This window comes from Podarcis filfolensis (assembly GCF_964270895.1).
Source record: "Podarcis filfolensis genome assembly, chromosome: 14".
NCBI classification, from domain to species: Eukaryota; Metazoa; Chordata; class Lepidosauria; order Squamata; family Lacertidae; genus Podarcis; species Podarcis filfolensis.
The window spans coordinates 20809896-20828072 of NC_139616.1; the positions used below are offsets into that span (position 1 = coordinate 20809896).

Consider the following 18177-nt stretch of genomic DNA (forward strand, 5'->3'; position numbering starts at 1 on the left):
GCCTTCAAAGCAAACATACTGAACTATCAATCTTTAAATGAAAACCTCTTCCTGTTCTAGAACTAAATCAGACTATGAATGTACTACACATTTTGTGTATGAAGACATATTTATTCAAGCTTGCATCTGGCAGATCTATGCTGGTTCATGTGTGTGCGTTTCACAATAATACTGATATATGTTTTTGAGTCTTTATTAGGACATTATCCTTCAGCATCTTCATAGAAAGGCAAAGAATTATTAATAGACTGCATAATAGCTCTGCCTCTAAAACAAGAGTAGGAAATCCTTTTTAGCTCAAGGGCCACATTTCCTTCTGGGCAACTTTTTAGGGGTCACATGACAATGGTGGGTAGAGACAATGGGCAGAGCAACAAATGCAAATTTTAAAGTACATCCCCCTCTCTCTTCCACTCAGACAAGTAAGAGGCATTATCAGAGTTCAAGGACATGCTCCAGTCAGGCAAAGCAGGGCCAGTGAGGGGTGTTGGTTGGGGAGAAATCAAAGGTCCCAATAGAGGTGCCTGGAGGGCAGTATTGGGTCCGTGGCTCTGAGGTTCACTACTCCTGCTCTATAGTTCAGTTCTCCCTGTCTGGGGCATGGTGGGGGCTGACACTTCCCATGAGGGCAAGGCTACCTTTGAAAGCATAGCTCTGAGTACATCCATGTTTTCAAAAGCACTCTGCTGGCCTGGGACACCTTTTCCATGTTCTTTACAGCTTCTGCCTCTGGCTTGGGATTGAAAGGGCAGAGTTCTCAGAGGTGCTGTGGGCTGCATGAGGTACATGCACTGACCATCTGTGCTATCCAAAGTGCATAGTAATTCAAGACTGACCATATTTTAAAAACAGCTACTCAGCCCAACTCAGCACAGGCCAAGTATGCTGAAGGGATGCAGCCCCTTGCTTCCAAAGCAGAAAATTTAACTCTCTAGCAGTGGTCACTTTCAGCCAATTGGAAACTCCAACTGCCACATGTGGCAAGTGAGAGATTCCATTTACCAGAGTTAGTAAGAGCCACTGAGTGATCAGGGCTTAAATGCTAAACTGCTCTTCAAAAAAGCAGCAACTTTAACCAATACTGCGAACTGTTTCAGTAACTGTTTCTGTTGCCACTACTGCATACTTCACAGAGCTGTTGCACCCTAGTGTATAGGAGAACATGGAAATTACATTCAAACATTGAAAAATACAAAAATATATTGCTGAATGAGTCTCATTTCATTTGCACCTGTTCCCGCCCAGTGATAAAGCACAGTGGGTTAAGCAAGAATAGCACAGTAAAAAGCTAAGGCAGCAAGTGAATCAACATCCATGTTGAAATTCTCTGGAAACCTAGCTCATGGCCCCCCAACCCTGCACTAAAGCCATGCTTCTGCATGCGATTTCAACATTTTAAAATTGTACTTCAACTTAAGAGAGATATTAAAATGTTCTTCTTCCCGTATGTGTGACTAGCAGAAATGCTGTTTAGTGTCACACAGGATGAAAAAGAAGGTAGGTCACGTTTTAGACAACTGCCTGAACTATGTCACTTTAAATTAATGAGGGGGCTGTACTGAATAAGTGCTCTCTTAATAGAAGAGGACAGAACTAGCAGACAATGACATGCAATTTCAGAGCTTCAAAGCTGTATCGCTATCCTCGAAGAATAAAATTAAACTGTAAACATAGTTTTGGTAGCTTGCTTTTTGTAATGCATCACACAATCAACCCAGATAGTTAACTTCCAAAGATATTTAGATGCTCTAAAATGCACTGCAACTAAAAGTGGCACTTGAGTTTAGATACCATTAATGGATTCTACACTTGAAAAAGCAGACCTGGTCAAGATCATTCATAGAAGGTTCAACTAGTGTAACACTTCTCCCTAAGGTCACCTTTGAGCAGTAGTCCAAAATTTCAACCGGTCCAAAATGAGGCAGCAAGACTTACAAATGGAATTTTCTCAGCGTATGTCAGATTTTTATGCCAGATTCACTAGCAAAGATTTGTATCCAGGTGTAATTCAAGGTGCTCGTGTTAACCTTTAAAGCTCTAAATCAGGGGTGGGCAACCTATGGCCCTCCAGGTGTAGTAGGACTACAGTTCTCATCTTGTCCTAAGCAGTTTGGTGCAGGGATATTTGAAGAATTGCTTCAGGATACATCTACCTATTCCTACATTTTCATCAACATCTGAGGACTGATGTGTCTTTTCTGGAAAATAATTAAGTGAAAATTTTTCCTATGCAGGTAAATCACATTAGAAAATGTTCTGATGCTTAGAGAGTCATCTAATTTAACATGATTATTTTGCTTGTATTTAGCAAACAAAACTGAACATTTTGAAACCATCTTGGCTAATATTTGTCATTGGCTTCATTTGTGGTTACTAACCAACTTCTGGAATGGAAAATTTCCACTGGAATTTTTTCAGTTTTGGAAAATTCTACTTCCTGTCATTGCTTCCAAGGTCTTGCTCCATGTCTCTGGACTCAGAAATGAGTGGGGTGGGCACAAGGGACAGGACATTTTCAATCGTGGTGCCATGACTGTACAACATCCTCCCAAGGAAGTATACTTGCATTTTAGTGAGGGGGGGGGGGAATCTAGTCATCCAAGGAAGGTTTCTGAATGCTGAATAAGTATGTGTGCCACTGAATATTTTTATTTCTGTTTGTGATGCTGCTCTTGTGCTTTTCATGTGATTTCATAGTTATACTGCTTGTTTCATTTTTGGTGTTTTATTACATTTTTGTAAGCTTTGTTGGAGGTCTCCCAAGATGAAAAATGAAGCATACCAAGGACAGCAGTGGGATAAATAAAATTCTAGCAGTGATAAACTTTAAAGTTACAGGACTTTATTGGAAACTTCTGAAAGTTTGTATTTATTTTTATTTGGGTATTTATACTAGCTATTGCTTAATACATCTCAAATACTGCAAGCAGCAGTGTAGTTCACACCCTTCTCTTACAATCTGATTTAAGTTAAGTCACAAACAGTACTTGCTCTCTTGGTTGCTTAAGAACCACTGTGAGCCTGGTAAGCAAAGCAGAGCCATCCAGCTCTACCTGCATTCAGAGAAACCCCCTTACCTAGCACTTTATCCTATGATGCCATTTTCTTGCTCTCTTGAATCTTCAGACCTATAGGATGGAAAGTAGCAGGACTACCCAGAAACTGACCTCTTTGTTGCCTCATCCAGTGTTGCCACTGCTGCAAAAACCCTTGTGTTACACATGGCACTGCATGAATTGCACCATGCCACAAGCACTGAAGGCTATCCCAGTGCCAGACCCAAGTTTGCTCCTGATGCTGGCACAGTGCCATGAACTGTGAAATATAACTATACAATTACATAAAATAAGGTCTGCTGAAGGTCAGTGAAGTGTTGCAATTTAGTTCCATTTTCATCCACTCACTATAATTTGCTGGAACAGCCACACAAGGCATGCTGCAAGCATAAAGAGGTTCCATGCCCAAGCGGGGGGGGGGGGGAATCCATCAGCTGGCCTCATTTCCCCCCGCCCTTTTCCACTTCAATGCTACCATTGCACTAGGAAAGTAACCTTGATTTTTACAAAGAATCAACACAAAGGATAAACATATTTACTCACAGTAAATGCATTTACTCCAACCCTAAACCTTCTAGTCTAGATTTTACTGAGAAAAGAGGGGAAGGATAGTCAGACACACAGGGTACAAAAGGGAATATATCCAGAAGTCAAAGAAGCTACTGTGATACTTATAAATATAAGTTCATTGGGTAATATTCTAGATATTTCATATGGGAGGAGAGATTCTCACTGGACAGATTAATCCCCATCATCATTATTTAGATTTCTTAGCATTAGGTTGCAGGGCAGGTTACAACAATTTACAAATTTTAAAAACAGTTAAAACAGATTGCCGTCTGTAATCACCCATGTGTTACCTGAATGTAACAGCTAAATTTTCTGGCTGACACATAGGCAAGATACTTCCATGTACAGAAGGCTCTAGTGCACAGCAAGAAGTGTTGTCCATCTCTGCATATCCACAAGTATCTATACAGTATTTGCCAACTCAATAAAGGAAGAATACCTACAAATGAGCAATTCAGAATGTTGACTAAGATTATGTGTCCCACCCATCTTCACCTCAGAAACCATTTGCTACTTGCCTAAGAAGAGACACCACCCAGCTTTATACAATAATATTCATGGTCTGGACAGTCAGTAGATTCCTGTTGCACAAGTAGTACACTGAACTTGAGAACAAAGATTTATTTGTAAACGTGATTAGTAATTATGAAAGGTAACCAATTTTAGAGTCAACAAAAGAACTGGATTTACTTACTAAAGCATGGGTGGAGAATCTGTTGCCCTTCAGATGTTATTGGACTTCAACCCTCATAAGCCCAAGCCAGCATGACCAATGGTCCAGGATGATAGGAATTGTAGTCGAACACCACCTGGAGGGCTAGAGGTTTCCCATCCCAGTATTATGGCATATAATTTAGTTTGCCCCATGATGACAACTTATCTGTGTGGATACTAAAAGCAGGAAACTAAAAAGTCTCTGGTTCTTGAAATTGTGACTGGGTTTTTTTTAAACAACATTCAGGGTTGGACAATCTAACACACAACCCACACTACAGCAAGGGGAGAACGAGGCTCTGTCAACTGAGATGAGCCCAAAGCTTCATCCAAACCCTGGAATATCAGAGAAGGAATGATTCATGCCCCCTCCCTAGCTCTGAAGTTCAGCTGAAGTTTGGGGTTATTTATTTGGCTCTGTGCTTGCCAGGTACAAGTGCAGAACAATAACAAGTCCCCATCCTTTATCTCTAGCTCAGAGCTGCTAATGGGAGACAAAATCTGCCAAACAGGGCACTCTGAGCACCAATCAGGTGAAGAATCAAAAGCAAGTCAACACACCTATCTCCAGCTTCAAGCTAGGAACAGAATTCCTCTCCTCAGCTCCAAGCTTAGAGCTGGGGGAGAAAGGGCAGAGATGCATTTCAGAGAGATGTAGCACAAGATTGGGCACAAGAACCTGCCCCTTGGGGGTGGGAGCTAACATAAGCAAGTTTCCAGTTGTCTGACAACACTCAGCATAATCAACTGGACCTTAATATAAAGTCAGCCCAAAACAATGCTATAAGTCAGGTCATGCATGACCAGAGAACTATGAAAATCCCAAACTACTACATGCTTCCTTCAGTAACAATGCACATACTAGTCAGAACAAAACACAAGCTTCAAAAAATAAAAGTGTACAACTATGGGAGTAAACCTGGAATGAAATGTAGTTCAGCAGAAATGAGAGTATGGTTCCTCCGCAAAAGACAACTAGTGGAATTGCCTGGTTGCAAGAGAGTCATATTAAAGGCTGCCCTTAGATTTGACTGGGTAAAGAAGAGTGGATGGAAAACACATACTGTAAAAACTGATTTAAAAAAATAAAATTTAAACACATATATATTATTCTGCAATGCAGACACTAAAGTAGTTTAACATAGCTATTGCTAATCTCATCTCATATTTGTACAAAGACCATACTCAAGATTTTGCAGAGTTCCTGTTTTCTGAAAGGAAGAATCAGATTCATTCTCTAGAGGTACATACTTTATATAAACTACTTTGTTTTCTTCATTATCTTTATCATTAAATATATAATAAAAAACAGTAAAAAAAAAACCTGGATATTCAGCTTTAACATGGCAAGAATGCTGATAGATTGACAAACAAAAAGGGGAAGTACCGTATATACTCGAGTATAAGCCGACCCAAATATAAGCCGAGGCAGCGGAGGAAGAACAAGGGGCCCAAAAGGGCTGCTTTCGGGCTGCTTGTTCCTCCTCTGCCGCTGCCTACAGCAGCAAAGGCGGAGAAGAAGGAAGAAGCAGCCTGAAAGGGCTCCTTTCGGGCCACTTGTCCCTCCGCCACCGCATAGGAGCCGCGGTTGGGAGAGGCGCAGCCCAGCACAGCTGCTTGTTCCTCCTCTGCCACGTGCGAGACGCAGGCGGCGGGACCAACAGTGAGAAAGGGCTCCTTTTGGGCTGCTCGTCCCTCTGCCACCACCTCTGCCACTCGCAAGAGCAGGCATAGGAGCCTCGGTTGAGAGAGGCACAGCGCAGCGCAGCACCTCTCTCAACCGCAGCTCCTGTGCCTGCCCTTGCGACAGGCGGGCGGTGGGACCAGCACTGAGAAAGGGCTCCTTTCGGGTCGCTCATCCCTCCGCCACCACCACCTGCCTCACTCAAGTATAAGCCATGGGGAGCTTTTTCAGCACAAAAAATGTGCTGAAAAAGTCGGCTTATACTCAAGTATATACGGTATATCTCAAAGATGCCAAGAAGATAGAATATGTTATTGTTCAATATGCTCAGTGTATTTCAGCAAGAATGCTTTTATCAAGGGCTTGCTTTCTTATTCCTTAGTGAACTCGTGCCATACAAGCTCTTCTGTAACAGAAGGGTTTGTGATCATTTGGCATCTTTGCAATATATTTCTCCTTTCTGTTTGTCATCCTTGGGTGCTTCCTGGTTTTGGTGTGTTTCAATTAAATCCATGCAATGCCTTGTGAGACAGATTCCTTCAGGAGCAGCCTCCAGTGATTTATTCATGTTTGTTACCCATCTTGGAGAGCTTTGGATAAAGTAATGTATCTTTTAAAATACTGTTGACTGAAATTAATTACTTTAGTTACTGTCCAGAAGGGTATGGTTGGCTTTACTAAAACTAAATGAGGTATGAGGATTCATTCATGGTTACAGTTTTGTTACCTCGACAATATCAGAGTTGGTTCTGCTCTCATGGGGTTCGTTGTATTCTGTATACTTGAGTAGAACTTTGTCCATATCCGTGCTGGCATATTGAAAGAGTTTGTTAGAACTGTTAAAAATGATGAGTGCTATTTCACAGTCACAAAGCACACTCAGTTCATAGGCTTTCTTCATTAATCCAAACTTCCGTTTTGTGAAGGTCACCTAGACAGAAGAAGTGAGAAAGGAATTTGAGAAAACCCACTGGCAAGCAATGTAAGTGAGTATGCACTCATTACAAACGGACCATCAAATTGCCACCTTTAAACATATGAGCAAAATAGGTTTGACTTCTTCATCATCATTTTATTTGTATGCCGCCGTTCCATAGTTAAAACAATGCAGCTTACAATATGAAACGATTTACAGAGTTACAAACATAACAAAGTAGCCATTAAAAATAAATGAAACACATCAAAAACTGTATAACCAAACTGAACATAAAAATAAAGATACAAAAAATTAATATCAATAACAGCAGCAAAACTCCCAACAAAACTTCCCCCCAAATACCCCAGCTCAAGAGTCTGTTCAGCAGCCTCAGCTTTTTTAGCTGAAGTCAGTCAGAGTCCTGACTCCAAGGCCAAATGGAAAGAGGCTAGCAAGGCAGCGGGCAGGTCTTCCAGGTTTCCAAGCTGATTTGGGAAACCAGGACACAAAATTCAAGCAACAGCTAAATGCAGGTTAATATACTTATTACATGAAGGTTACATCTAGGTTTTATGCCAGCTAAGCCATGTAACCACCTGGTTGTGAATGATTACACAAGGAAAGGGGATCCAATAATTTGTTGGCACTATTCAATACCCACTACATCAGAGGGAACTTATGTTGCCCTATGGGCTTACAGACAACATGCCCTGATGTAAACTGATTAGAGGTTTTATTACAATCACATGGTATATAAATGTTGTTTAATAAAATAAGCAAGTGTACTCTCAAGACGGCTCAACTGGCCCCCTCCAACTGAACTTTGTCACTCTGCATCCCATGTTTATGCCTTCAGCCACAATTTGATGCTATCGGAAGGTCAGGCAGAGAGTTCCTGAGCTCCCAAGTCATTTAGCTCACTATGGATATCCTGGCCAAGCAAAACAGGCATAAATAACCAGACTGTCACTTCCTGAGCTGGACGTGCAACAAGGTCAGTGTGACTTGGGAGGGGGGAAGTATCTGCAACAGAGAACAAACCAATAAACCTGGTTAGAAAGCAGAGGCCCAGTAGATTTGAAACTAATCTAATTCATTGTGCAAATGTCTGGAGACTAAAACAAAACAGAATGTTTGAGGGGCAACACACACAACTTTCACGCACATTTCATGAACATTTTGGTTCTTCAAGCATGGGAGTAACGTAGCTTCAACAGTGCTCTTAACCAAAGCAGATATATTACTTGTCTGAAGTACAGGGGTTGGGAACATGCGACCCTTCAAGTAGTTCTACTCAAAACTCCTATCAGCCTCAGCCAGTGGATGGTCAGAGATAATGGGAGTTGTAGTCCAACAACATCTGGAGGGCCACAGATTCCCATCAGTGATCTAAGGAATGTAGAGAATCTAGGATAGTCTTCCTTATTGTTGTTACTAAAAGCTATTCCATTATAGAAGCTAGTGTGTGAAACTGCTCCAAGACTCAGGCTTTTCCCACAGAAACACAACCAAGTTGGTCCCACAGGAACAGAGAATTTCTACTGCAGAAGAATAAACCAAAGCATTATAAAGTTGTTCTTTATCTGAATCCGTCCATGTGCTCATTCGTGCTTCTTTCTGGGACACTGGCCAAACGTGTGTAAGAAGTGGGACCAAGAGTCAAATAAAGTACATAGATATACACAAATCTGGCACACATCCAGAAAGGAAGTTCACATAGCCCTGTTAGGAATGCATTCCTAGATGAAATTATTTCATGGCAAACTTCACGGGGTGGGGAGTTTGTCTACCAGATACTGTAACTAGAAAAAGAATATCCAGACCTGCCAAAGACAGAGCTTAAGCATGTCTAATCTACAAAGTTCTATTCAGGAATTCATCTGCATAATTTAAGAAACCCACAGAAATGACTGAGGTGAATGTGATATGTGGTTAGCAGCTCTAAAAACAGAACAGACTCTGTCTACCTGCCTCTAGCAGCAGAACCAATTCTTCCTACATATTGTAAGCCAAATCTTTGCAGCATAGAAGCACATCTGGAAATCTAGTAAACTGTTGGAGGTACTGTGAAATACTCATTTCTTAGAAGAAAACTGGTGATGCTCAGATTCCCTTCTTCAAAATAGGAAAATACCTCCTGGGCAAAAACAAATAAACCCCTCTCAAAAAGCAGGCAACAACCCTCACCCCACAAAAAGGAGCAGGCAGTCTGCCCACCTAAACATCAGCAACAACAGAAAGCTTTAAAATCTCAGTTTTAAAAATGGGGGGGGTAGGGCACCCTCAGCAGATACAGGGGGGCATTTTGAGTGTGCCATGGTGTCCATGGACACCACACGGGGGTGTTTGTTCTAAACCAATTACAATATTGTGCCAGTGGACAGAACATCTATTAATACCTTACCCAAGATTTTCTTGGAAGTATTCATTTTATTCTTATGAGTTTTAGAGAAACAGTGAGGTGTAGTGCTCAGAGAGCTGGACTAGGATCTGGGAGAGCAGTGTTCAAATCCCACTTGGCCAATGAATGACTTTGGGCTAATCACTGCCTCTTGACCTAACCTACCTCACAGGGTTGTTGTGGGGATTAAATGAGTAGGAGGGTGATATAAATTCAATAAATAATAATAACAGTCACAAATGCACTTAAGAAATAACTGGAAAAGTTTTACGTTTTGGCTCACAGCAGCAACCTTTAAAAAGTGATAACATATAACCCATGACTAAAAGATTCTCAAAGTTAAATAAGCATTGATCAGAAGAGTTATGATTTAGTTATTGTTCTCAGCTCAATAATTTTATCTGACTCAGATAATGAGCTTTACAATTAGGTCAATGCACCAGCAGCACTGCTCTAAGTACAGATGGAATTGGGTTTTCCATTAGGCTGCCTGCATTAGCTCCATAAGCTGAAATGATTTCTTCAAGTAAAAACTGTTGCCATACAATTGCTAACCATTTTCAAGAATAAGTTGCTAGAGTAGTTTATGTGCTTGTGCTGATAAAAAAATGTTTTTGGGGTACAAAATTCCTAAAGCTATACTATTGTGGACATAGGTAACTGTTCAAGAAGCTACAGAGCTTAAGCCATAAGCCCTTTGGAAAATAAAAACAGGCAGATTTGTAAACAGTAAATTTACAAGTGGTTTTAGATTTTGTGAAACCCAATGGCAAAGGCAAAGGCTCTGGGTAGGTGAGGAGTAAAATATGGACCAGAAGTAGTAAGAACTCTCTTGCCTAACTTCAGACTACTTTGAAGCAGGTCACAGGACATGCTTACAAACCTTTGTAAATGATGGGGGGGGGGAGGAGATTCCTGCCCATGCAGTATCCTTCCCACAGTTTCAAAAGGACGGGGCTGGGGGAGTAGTGCACATGCAGGTCTTGCCTGTATACATTCAGAGCAACAAAACACTGTAATTTAAGAACAGAGATTGAATAGAAGCATGTAAATCCCAAAGGTCAGGTTCAGGGTATCTGCTCATCCAGCAGAAAGAGAGAGCGGCTCTTGGTAGGTAATTCCAATGTTTGGAGGGATCAATTGTGCTTGTGATAGATGAGGTGGTAATCACTGCATCTGAACATGTTTGACACTTGGTGGTGCTCTTTTTTGTTCCTGAACAAGCATAGACAGTGACCAGGAGTGGCTTTTGTCCGCTCCAGCCCCTTTTGACAACACAGGATTGTGCTACTCTTGTACATAAAGTGGACACTTGGGTTGTGAACGTGATCTGTGCGGGAGGCACATTTGCAACCCGCAGCGCCGCATCTGCACACGTGCAGGTCACGATTTGGCGCTTCCACGCATGCGCAAAGCACGATTTAGCGCTTCTGTGCATGCGCCGAAACCCAGAATTAACCCATTCTGGTACTTCCAGGTTCGGCGCGGTACGCAACCTGAAAACACACAACCTGAAGCGTCTGTAACCCGAGGTATGACTGTACTTCTGTAACTTCTAGAAGGGACTGCAATAGACCTGCATCTTATGCACATTACACATGACTATATGTGCTTGGCTTTCTCTCTCTCTGCTTGTCTCCTTCCTCCTCTCTTCTGTTGCTCCACAATCCTGAACCTGCCTGGGCAAGTACCACTCTGTACACCCTGGAAACAGGGTTCTTTGGGCTGGCAGAATGGGGACTCTGTGAGTGGTGGGGATGCTCTCACAAGAACTCACAGAACAATTTGAGTTCCCATAAGAGCATCCTCACCACTCCCAGAACCACTGAACCACTAGCTAAACACAGGGTGTGCCAAGTAGGACTTGCCTGGAAGGCCACGAACTTACAAAGCTCTCTTTGCACTGGGTCTGCTTGGGTCTTCCAGTTTCCTCCCACCTCTGATCCTGCCCCTTACAGGCAGTCTTATAGAAGGTGGGCTGCCTAGCTGCAGGGCAGCTATTTCTTCCTCCCATAGAGGGGGACTAAGCACATGCCCCACCTATAATGTGAGCAGTGGCGTAGCGTGGGGGGTGCAGGGGGGGCCGGCCGCACTGGGCACAACATCGGGGGGGCGCGCTCGCACTCGCAGCTCTCTGCCCCTACCTGGCTCACTCACTCTCTCTCACTGCAGTGCTGGCTGTGCGAATCCGATCAGAGCCGCCGGGTTGCCGCCCACTGTGGAGGGGATGGGTGCCAGGCGTGCGGTGCGGAGAGAGAGCGAGGGACTATCTGGGGGAGGGACTGTGCAGCAGCCGCCCAGTGCAGCGCTGAGCGCGGGAGAGAACCACACCAGACCAGACCAGGCAGCAGCAAGAAGAAGCTGGCAGCGGCGGCAGGTTAGGGGGTTAGGGGGCACAAATTACTTGCCTTGCCCCGGGTTAGGGGGCGCAAATTACTTGCCTTGCCCCGGGTGCTGACAACCCACGCTACGCCGCTGAATGTGAGTAATAATGGCTTTGCAAGCAATTTTACCTACCGTATATGCAATTTTTGCTTTCTAAGCATAACCCTTGGACCTGAATCCACATGTACGATGGGAGTTGCCTTTATTGTAATGCATTTTATAGGGATTGTCAATGGAAACTATTCCGAAGCTCATGCAGGTGAAGAATGCTGTAGCTCACCACCTAATGAACACTTGGGAAGCAAAAATAAATTGAACTGTACTGTACTAGTTATCTGGCGTTTCTGGGCCCAAGTGCTGGTTCTTATTTTGAACTCCTTCAATGATGGAGAATAACCTGGAAGATCATTTCTCCCTTGAGCTGCCTGGACAGTTTGTCAGTTTTGAAGTAAAGACATCTGCTATAAGGTCAAATACACCTCTTTGCTTAGGACCTTTTGCAGAGATTACAAGACTTATTTCAGAAGGCTTCTGGAGGCAATTAATAAGCGGTTCCAAGTTCATTTGATGTTTACAAAGTTTCACAAGCTTTTTGATTTTGGCATCTTATGTTTAATTGCCGTATTTAAATGTTCTGTGATATTTGTATGTAAAACTGCTTGCAGCATAGAAAAGGTATATAGATGTAAATAAGAACACAGACTATGCTTATGTAAAAGGTCAGCTCAAGGAGAATTGAAATTAGACCATTTCAAACGCTGAAACAAAATGAAATGCAACAAATTTACTTTTGCTGTTACTTAGGGTAGGTATTACGCAATGAAATGGACAACTACTACTATACTTAAGGGTCAGACTGTAAAGATACAGAGGAGACATGTGGAAAAGTATTCCCCCTGCAATCGCACTAACCCAGTTAACTGGCACTCACAATAATTGCAACAAACTTCTTCCAAACCCCAGTTTCTCTTTTGCTTTACATAGCAGACAAGGAAATTTACCAAAATGTATTATCTAGTTCTATATCCATATATTGCTCAGCGCCAAAAAGACATTCAATTTTTAATCCATTGAAGGGCACAGAGTGATATACATGGCTCTCCTCCCACCTTCTCATTTTACCCTTACAGGATGCTAGTTGCTTCAAATTGCCTTTAGAAAACTGCATAGTTTGGGCAGCAACTGTGAGCCAATCACCCAACTTATGTCTCACAGGGAAAAACACACTCCATTGTGGCAAAATAACAACATAATCACATAGTGACAAGTTCTTCAGACACACCCCTGCTCTGTGACTATTTTCAATAAATTGAGGCTTATCCCGTGACTTCTAACTACATGGTAACAAGCTATACACAACTTGGTTTCCGTGTGTTATAAAGTTACCATTTGAACAACATAATAATCCATGCATATCTCTTAATAAAAGTTCATAAATGGTTTGCAACAGTAAGAATGCCAACAACATTCAATAAAATCACCTAAAAAATTAAATAAAAACAAGAAAATAGACAATTGTGTATCACAAATAAACCTGAGCAGTATACTAAATAAAATTTTTAAATGTAAGCATCAAGAGTCCAGAGAAGTTTGCGTAAAGTTAAATTTTCAAAAGGCTTCTAAAAATCATTCCTGTCACCACCTGACAAATTACCCGAGAGAGACCATGAGGGGTGCTGTCACTGATAAAGTCATTTTCAAGTGACAATCCACTAGTCATCAAACAGCTAGCAGGATCTCCTCTTAAGATCTTAAAGATTAATTTAATATGATCCAGGGAGGCACTCATTGAAGTATCCTGGTCTCACATTGTTTAGGGCTTTAAACATCAACAGCAAAACCATCAACTTGGCTCAAAGGCAGGCAGTACCTGAATATAAGGCTCCCTCCCCCCCCCCCAAATTCTGACCGTGAAAAGTTAAAGTGTGGCTTAAATTCACAACCTTACAAAAACTGGCTTTTACAATATCACTGCTGAAACAAACATATGGTAAAACAGAACGGGTGTGAGTGCCTGCTGAATTTTAAGGGAGCTGCTTATATTTGGGTATTGTCTTTTTTTCTCCCCCCCCCCCTTGAATTTTAAAGATGTGGCTTATATTCAGGTGAGGCTTATATCTGAGCCAATACAGTACATAAACCTGGGTGTCTCATTAAACACCCTAACAAATGCTCCAGTGGTGGGGTTAGATTAGTAGGGGAGATGATAAGCAACTGGTAGGGTGGAGAGAAGGAACAGTCTAGATAAGAAAAGCAGTGGATATCACCCACCCACTGAGTAACTTATAAGGGTGGCCTCAAGTGCAGCTTTCTTCTTCAGGACAAGCAGTTACGGTACTTCTTCAGGACAAGTACAGTGGTGCCCCGCAAGATGAATGCCTCGCAAGACGGAAAACTTGCTAGACGAAAGGGTTTTCCGTTTTTTGAGCTGCTTCGCAAGACGAATTTCCCTATGGGCTTGCTTCGTTTCCTTTGTTTCCTTTTTCTTAACACCGTTAATACAGTTGCGACTTGACTTTGAGGAGCAACTCATAGAACGCAGTGTACATAGTAGCCTTTTTTGAGGTTTTTAAAGACTTTGGTGATTTTTGAAGCTTTTCCAAAACTTCTTTTGCAGCCATTTGGTAAGTTAAGCTTTTAAAACTTTTGGGGGGGGGTTTGGATTTTGGGTTGGGGTGTTTGGAATTCAAGGACTTGGTGTTGGGGAGGGATTTGCAAGAATCTGGAAGCTTGTGTGGTTTTTTCCTGCATTTTTATGATTTTTTGTGACCATTGGGGCACTCTGCTGTTTTTTTAAAAAAATTCTGGATTTGAATTTCTGTGTGCTGGGTGGCTGGGGGAACAGTTGGGGAGGGGTTTGCAAGAATCTGGAAGCTTGTGTTTTTTCCCCTGCATTTTTATGATTTTCTGTGACCATTGGGCCACTCTGCTGTTTTTTAAAAAAAATTCTGGGTTTGAATTTTGAAATGCTCTTTACAGTATGTGTGACTTTAAAGAGCACTTAATAAACTCTTGTTGTACCAAATTTGGCTTTGTTTGGACTTTTTTTGACCATAGGAACGCATTAATTGATTTTCAATGCATTCCTATGGGATTTTGTGCTTCGCAAGACGAAAAATTCGCTAGACGAAAACATTCACGGAACGAATTAATTTCGTCTTGCGAGGCACCACTGTAGTTAATCTCAGCCCACCCACATGTATTGCATTCCCAACCATTTCACTGACACTGTATGGAGATTTGCCCACACTAAAGCAATCCATCTTAGGCTGAATCGTAAGTGGAACCGCTATACCCAAGCTTCAAGTGAACAGCCAATTTTTCCTCTTTTGCAATAAAAAGATCTAAAACCAGAACAATGCATTTGAAAAAGCGTAAAATGATTTCAACTTTGCACAACAGTGAAGGGCAAGCCTTCTCAGTGTTTTATTAAGTCCATCAGGGGCTTTAACATGTTTACAGAATCTAATGTTCTGCCTTTGCAAAAACATAACAAAAAATTCTTATAAGGTCACAGACCTGATAAGCATTTGCAAAATGCTTTTATACACTTAATTCATGGGGAAAAGTTCTCTTATGGGGAAAAGTTCTCTCTTAATTGTTAACAAAGAAGACTATTTGATGATGCTGACACTGAGTCCCTTTGATAGCCCAGTTACAACCATTTATTCCATCTAGCTCAATTATATAAATGGCCTACAGCTCATTCAGGCAGATAAGAGTTTGTAATTACCACTACAATGACAGTCTCATGTTAATTATAATCCCCCAGAGTATCAGTTACTTTGTATACAGGATAGAGCTGAGGTATAATCCTATCTGAAGAGGAATGTTTTAAGACTTCCCTCACTATGTACTTAGTAATAATAGTTTAAGACAGATAGCACTGCTACTATCTTGTGTCTGTAAAGGAACACACATAATAAAAGTACAGCTAAATAATAGCAATAGTATATTTCTAAACAAGAACTGGCTGAAAACATGAAAAGTTTCCTTACTACTGTATTCATCTTACTGAACAAATACAGTTAAAATGCTGATTTAATGTCAGATGCTGGGGGTTTCCCCCCATAAAAGATACAAGTTTGTGTATGATTTTGCCAATAGGTTAAACTGGTATCTTCCACCACCACCTCCTTAAGTCAGTAAGTGTCGATAGTTTCAACAGGAAGCTGGCATAAACCTCTTTTTGGTAGTAAACTTTGAGAGAAAAAGAGTACTAGGGCCCGCTTTGGAGCCTCTCTTATAGATTGGTGTATCCGTGTCAATGGAAATTTGTATCCGTGTCAATGGAATTTTGCCAGATTAATATGTTGGGGTTGGGGAGCAGACAACAAAAGTGGCCAACCAATTAAAAAACAATATTAGGCAGATGCAATTTATGAAGCTGGTAGAAAATATCTAAATCAGTGATGGCCAAACTTGGCCCTCCAGCTGTTTTGGGACTACAACTCCCATCGTCCCTAGCTAACAGGACCAGTGGTCAGGGATGATGGGGATTGTAGTCCCAAAACAACTGGAGGACCAAGTTTGGCCATCACTGATCTAAATGTTGTCATGGCTTAGAACTGCTAGGATTGTCTGATCTTAGTTATTATTCTGTATTTTATACTTTTTCTTATTGGTCGTTTGGTCACATGACGCACACATGACTCAAACAGTATCTGCTCTGTCAACAAAGTGTGTGGAGCCAGATGCCGTTAAATCAAGTTATTGGCAAATTAATGACACAATTACTTACTTAAAGCATTTTATCCCCATTCGTCAGCCAAAAAACCTTCCATAGCACCTTATACTGCATAAGATCAATAAAAGTAAGACAAATCACCAAACAGGCTTACCATCTAATAGATATGGCACAAGAGGAAAAGGAGATGAGGAGGACTCTGCTATTGGGGAAGCCATATGAAATGACCACCTTTGCTTAACATTACTATTTCTCACCTGTCTGTTCCGTTCGTCCATTATTCTTGTGATCTGTATTTTCTTCCTCCCCATTTTCACTTTCCTTCTTTATAATCCAGAAGCACACAAGTAAAAGTATCCACAAACTTTGTATCCTAGCACATGATAGATAGTTGTCTTCCAGGACTAAAGCCTAAATTCTTTTCCACGACCATGCACTGTGCAGTTGTAACGAAAGCCTAGAATGGAAAAACATTAAAATTGGTTTCTGATGTCAAAAGTACATATTTCACATCACAAATGTTTACATATTAAAAGTCAAATGCAAGACAACCCAGCCTCTTCTCTGATCAGAACGAAATACAGTGAATTATATCATATGATGTGTTCAACTGTACTCTGTACTATGATCAAGACATAGACTTCAGTCACAGAATCCAATTCAAAAGTTTGCATTTGTTAGTTACCCAATGGTTTAGAGGTACAAAAATCAGGAACTCTTTTTAAAAAATAAATCCTGAGCCAGTCCTTTGGCTGCAACTATTTTATTCTATCAGTGCAATTTTAGAAGTATCACAATTATTTAATACCTTATTCTGAACAGAAATGTACCAATAACACATGCTGCATTGGCGCAATTTATTTCTGTTTTATATATTACATTATAGAAGTCAAAGTATTTAGCAGTTGTGTTTTAGTACGGACATGCAGAAAACTAGCAGAAAAGCAAGACTCTTTCCAACATTTTGCAATATGAAGTTGAACTAAATTGAAGCCCAAACTGCCTGGGTTTTGCTCCACCAGTTTCTCTCCTGGTTCCTCTTTCTGGAGAATAGTGCATGCTCAAATAGAAGATGCTATTCAAGAACAAAACATCTTTTGAATGCCGTTTAAAAATAAATCCATTCTGAGACTTCTCCATGTAGCACTCCATTTTCCCAAAAGACTATTTCACAGGAACATACAGGCTGACAAATAGCTGAGAATTCAAGGTTATATTCATTACTGTAAAACTTGCAAGTTTTCACACATCACTAACAAGCCAATTACCAATCCAACACTTCTTTGCTGCTTGCAAACTTTCCCAATAAGCCTGTGTCACCATCCACATAAATGAAAAGCTTGCAAGCTGAAACGTGTGCATATGTACTGGGGCTCACAAGTTACATTTTCCTTAAAAATGTAGAAACTTCCTCAGAAATGAGTAGATTATATATATCAGAGACTGCAGATACTAAGCAGATACTACACATTGAAGTTTCGGGACCCAATCAAATATAATCCAGGTTGGTACCAAACACACTTTGCCTGATTTCACCCATTGTGAACTATGGTGAGAGAAAGCCAGGAAGGAGGAGAATGGAATCTGCTTGTGGGGAGTAAAGGGAACACAAAGTGTAAGTCTGTGAGTGCTCTCAAAGCAACAGGTTTCTAAACTGAACGCATGACAACACAGGTACAGGAAAAGGCAGGAGTTGGTTAAGTCAACATAAAGGCAAGTGAATGCATTAAGCTACCATACTTGCAAGCAACAATATATAGACAC

At 41.2% G+C, this 18177-nt stretch overlaps 1 protein-coding gene across 13 annotated transcripts in view; it reads right to left on the reverse strand.

Moving 5' to 3' along the window:
- The window catches only part of MEF2A (myocyte enhancer factor 2A), a 98854-nt gene that overhangs the window by 48967 nt on the left and 31710 nt on the right, over positions 1-18177 (reverse strand). For all 13 annotated transcript variants that reach the window (XM_083586739.1, XM_083586747.1, XM_083586741.1 and 10 more), the window contains 2 exons: positions 16671-16870; positions 6752-6955 (listed from right to left, as the gene is read on the reverse strand). In XM_083586739.1, coding sequence (XP_083442865.1) covers positions 6752-6955; positions 16671-16724 — 258 coding nt within the window. In that variant the 5' untranslated portion in view covers positions 16725-16870. The remainder of the gene's footprint in view (positions 1-6751; positions 6956-16670; positions 16871-18177) is intronic.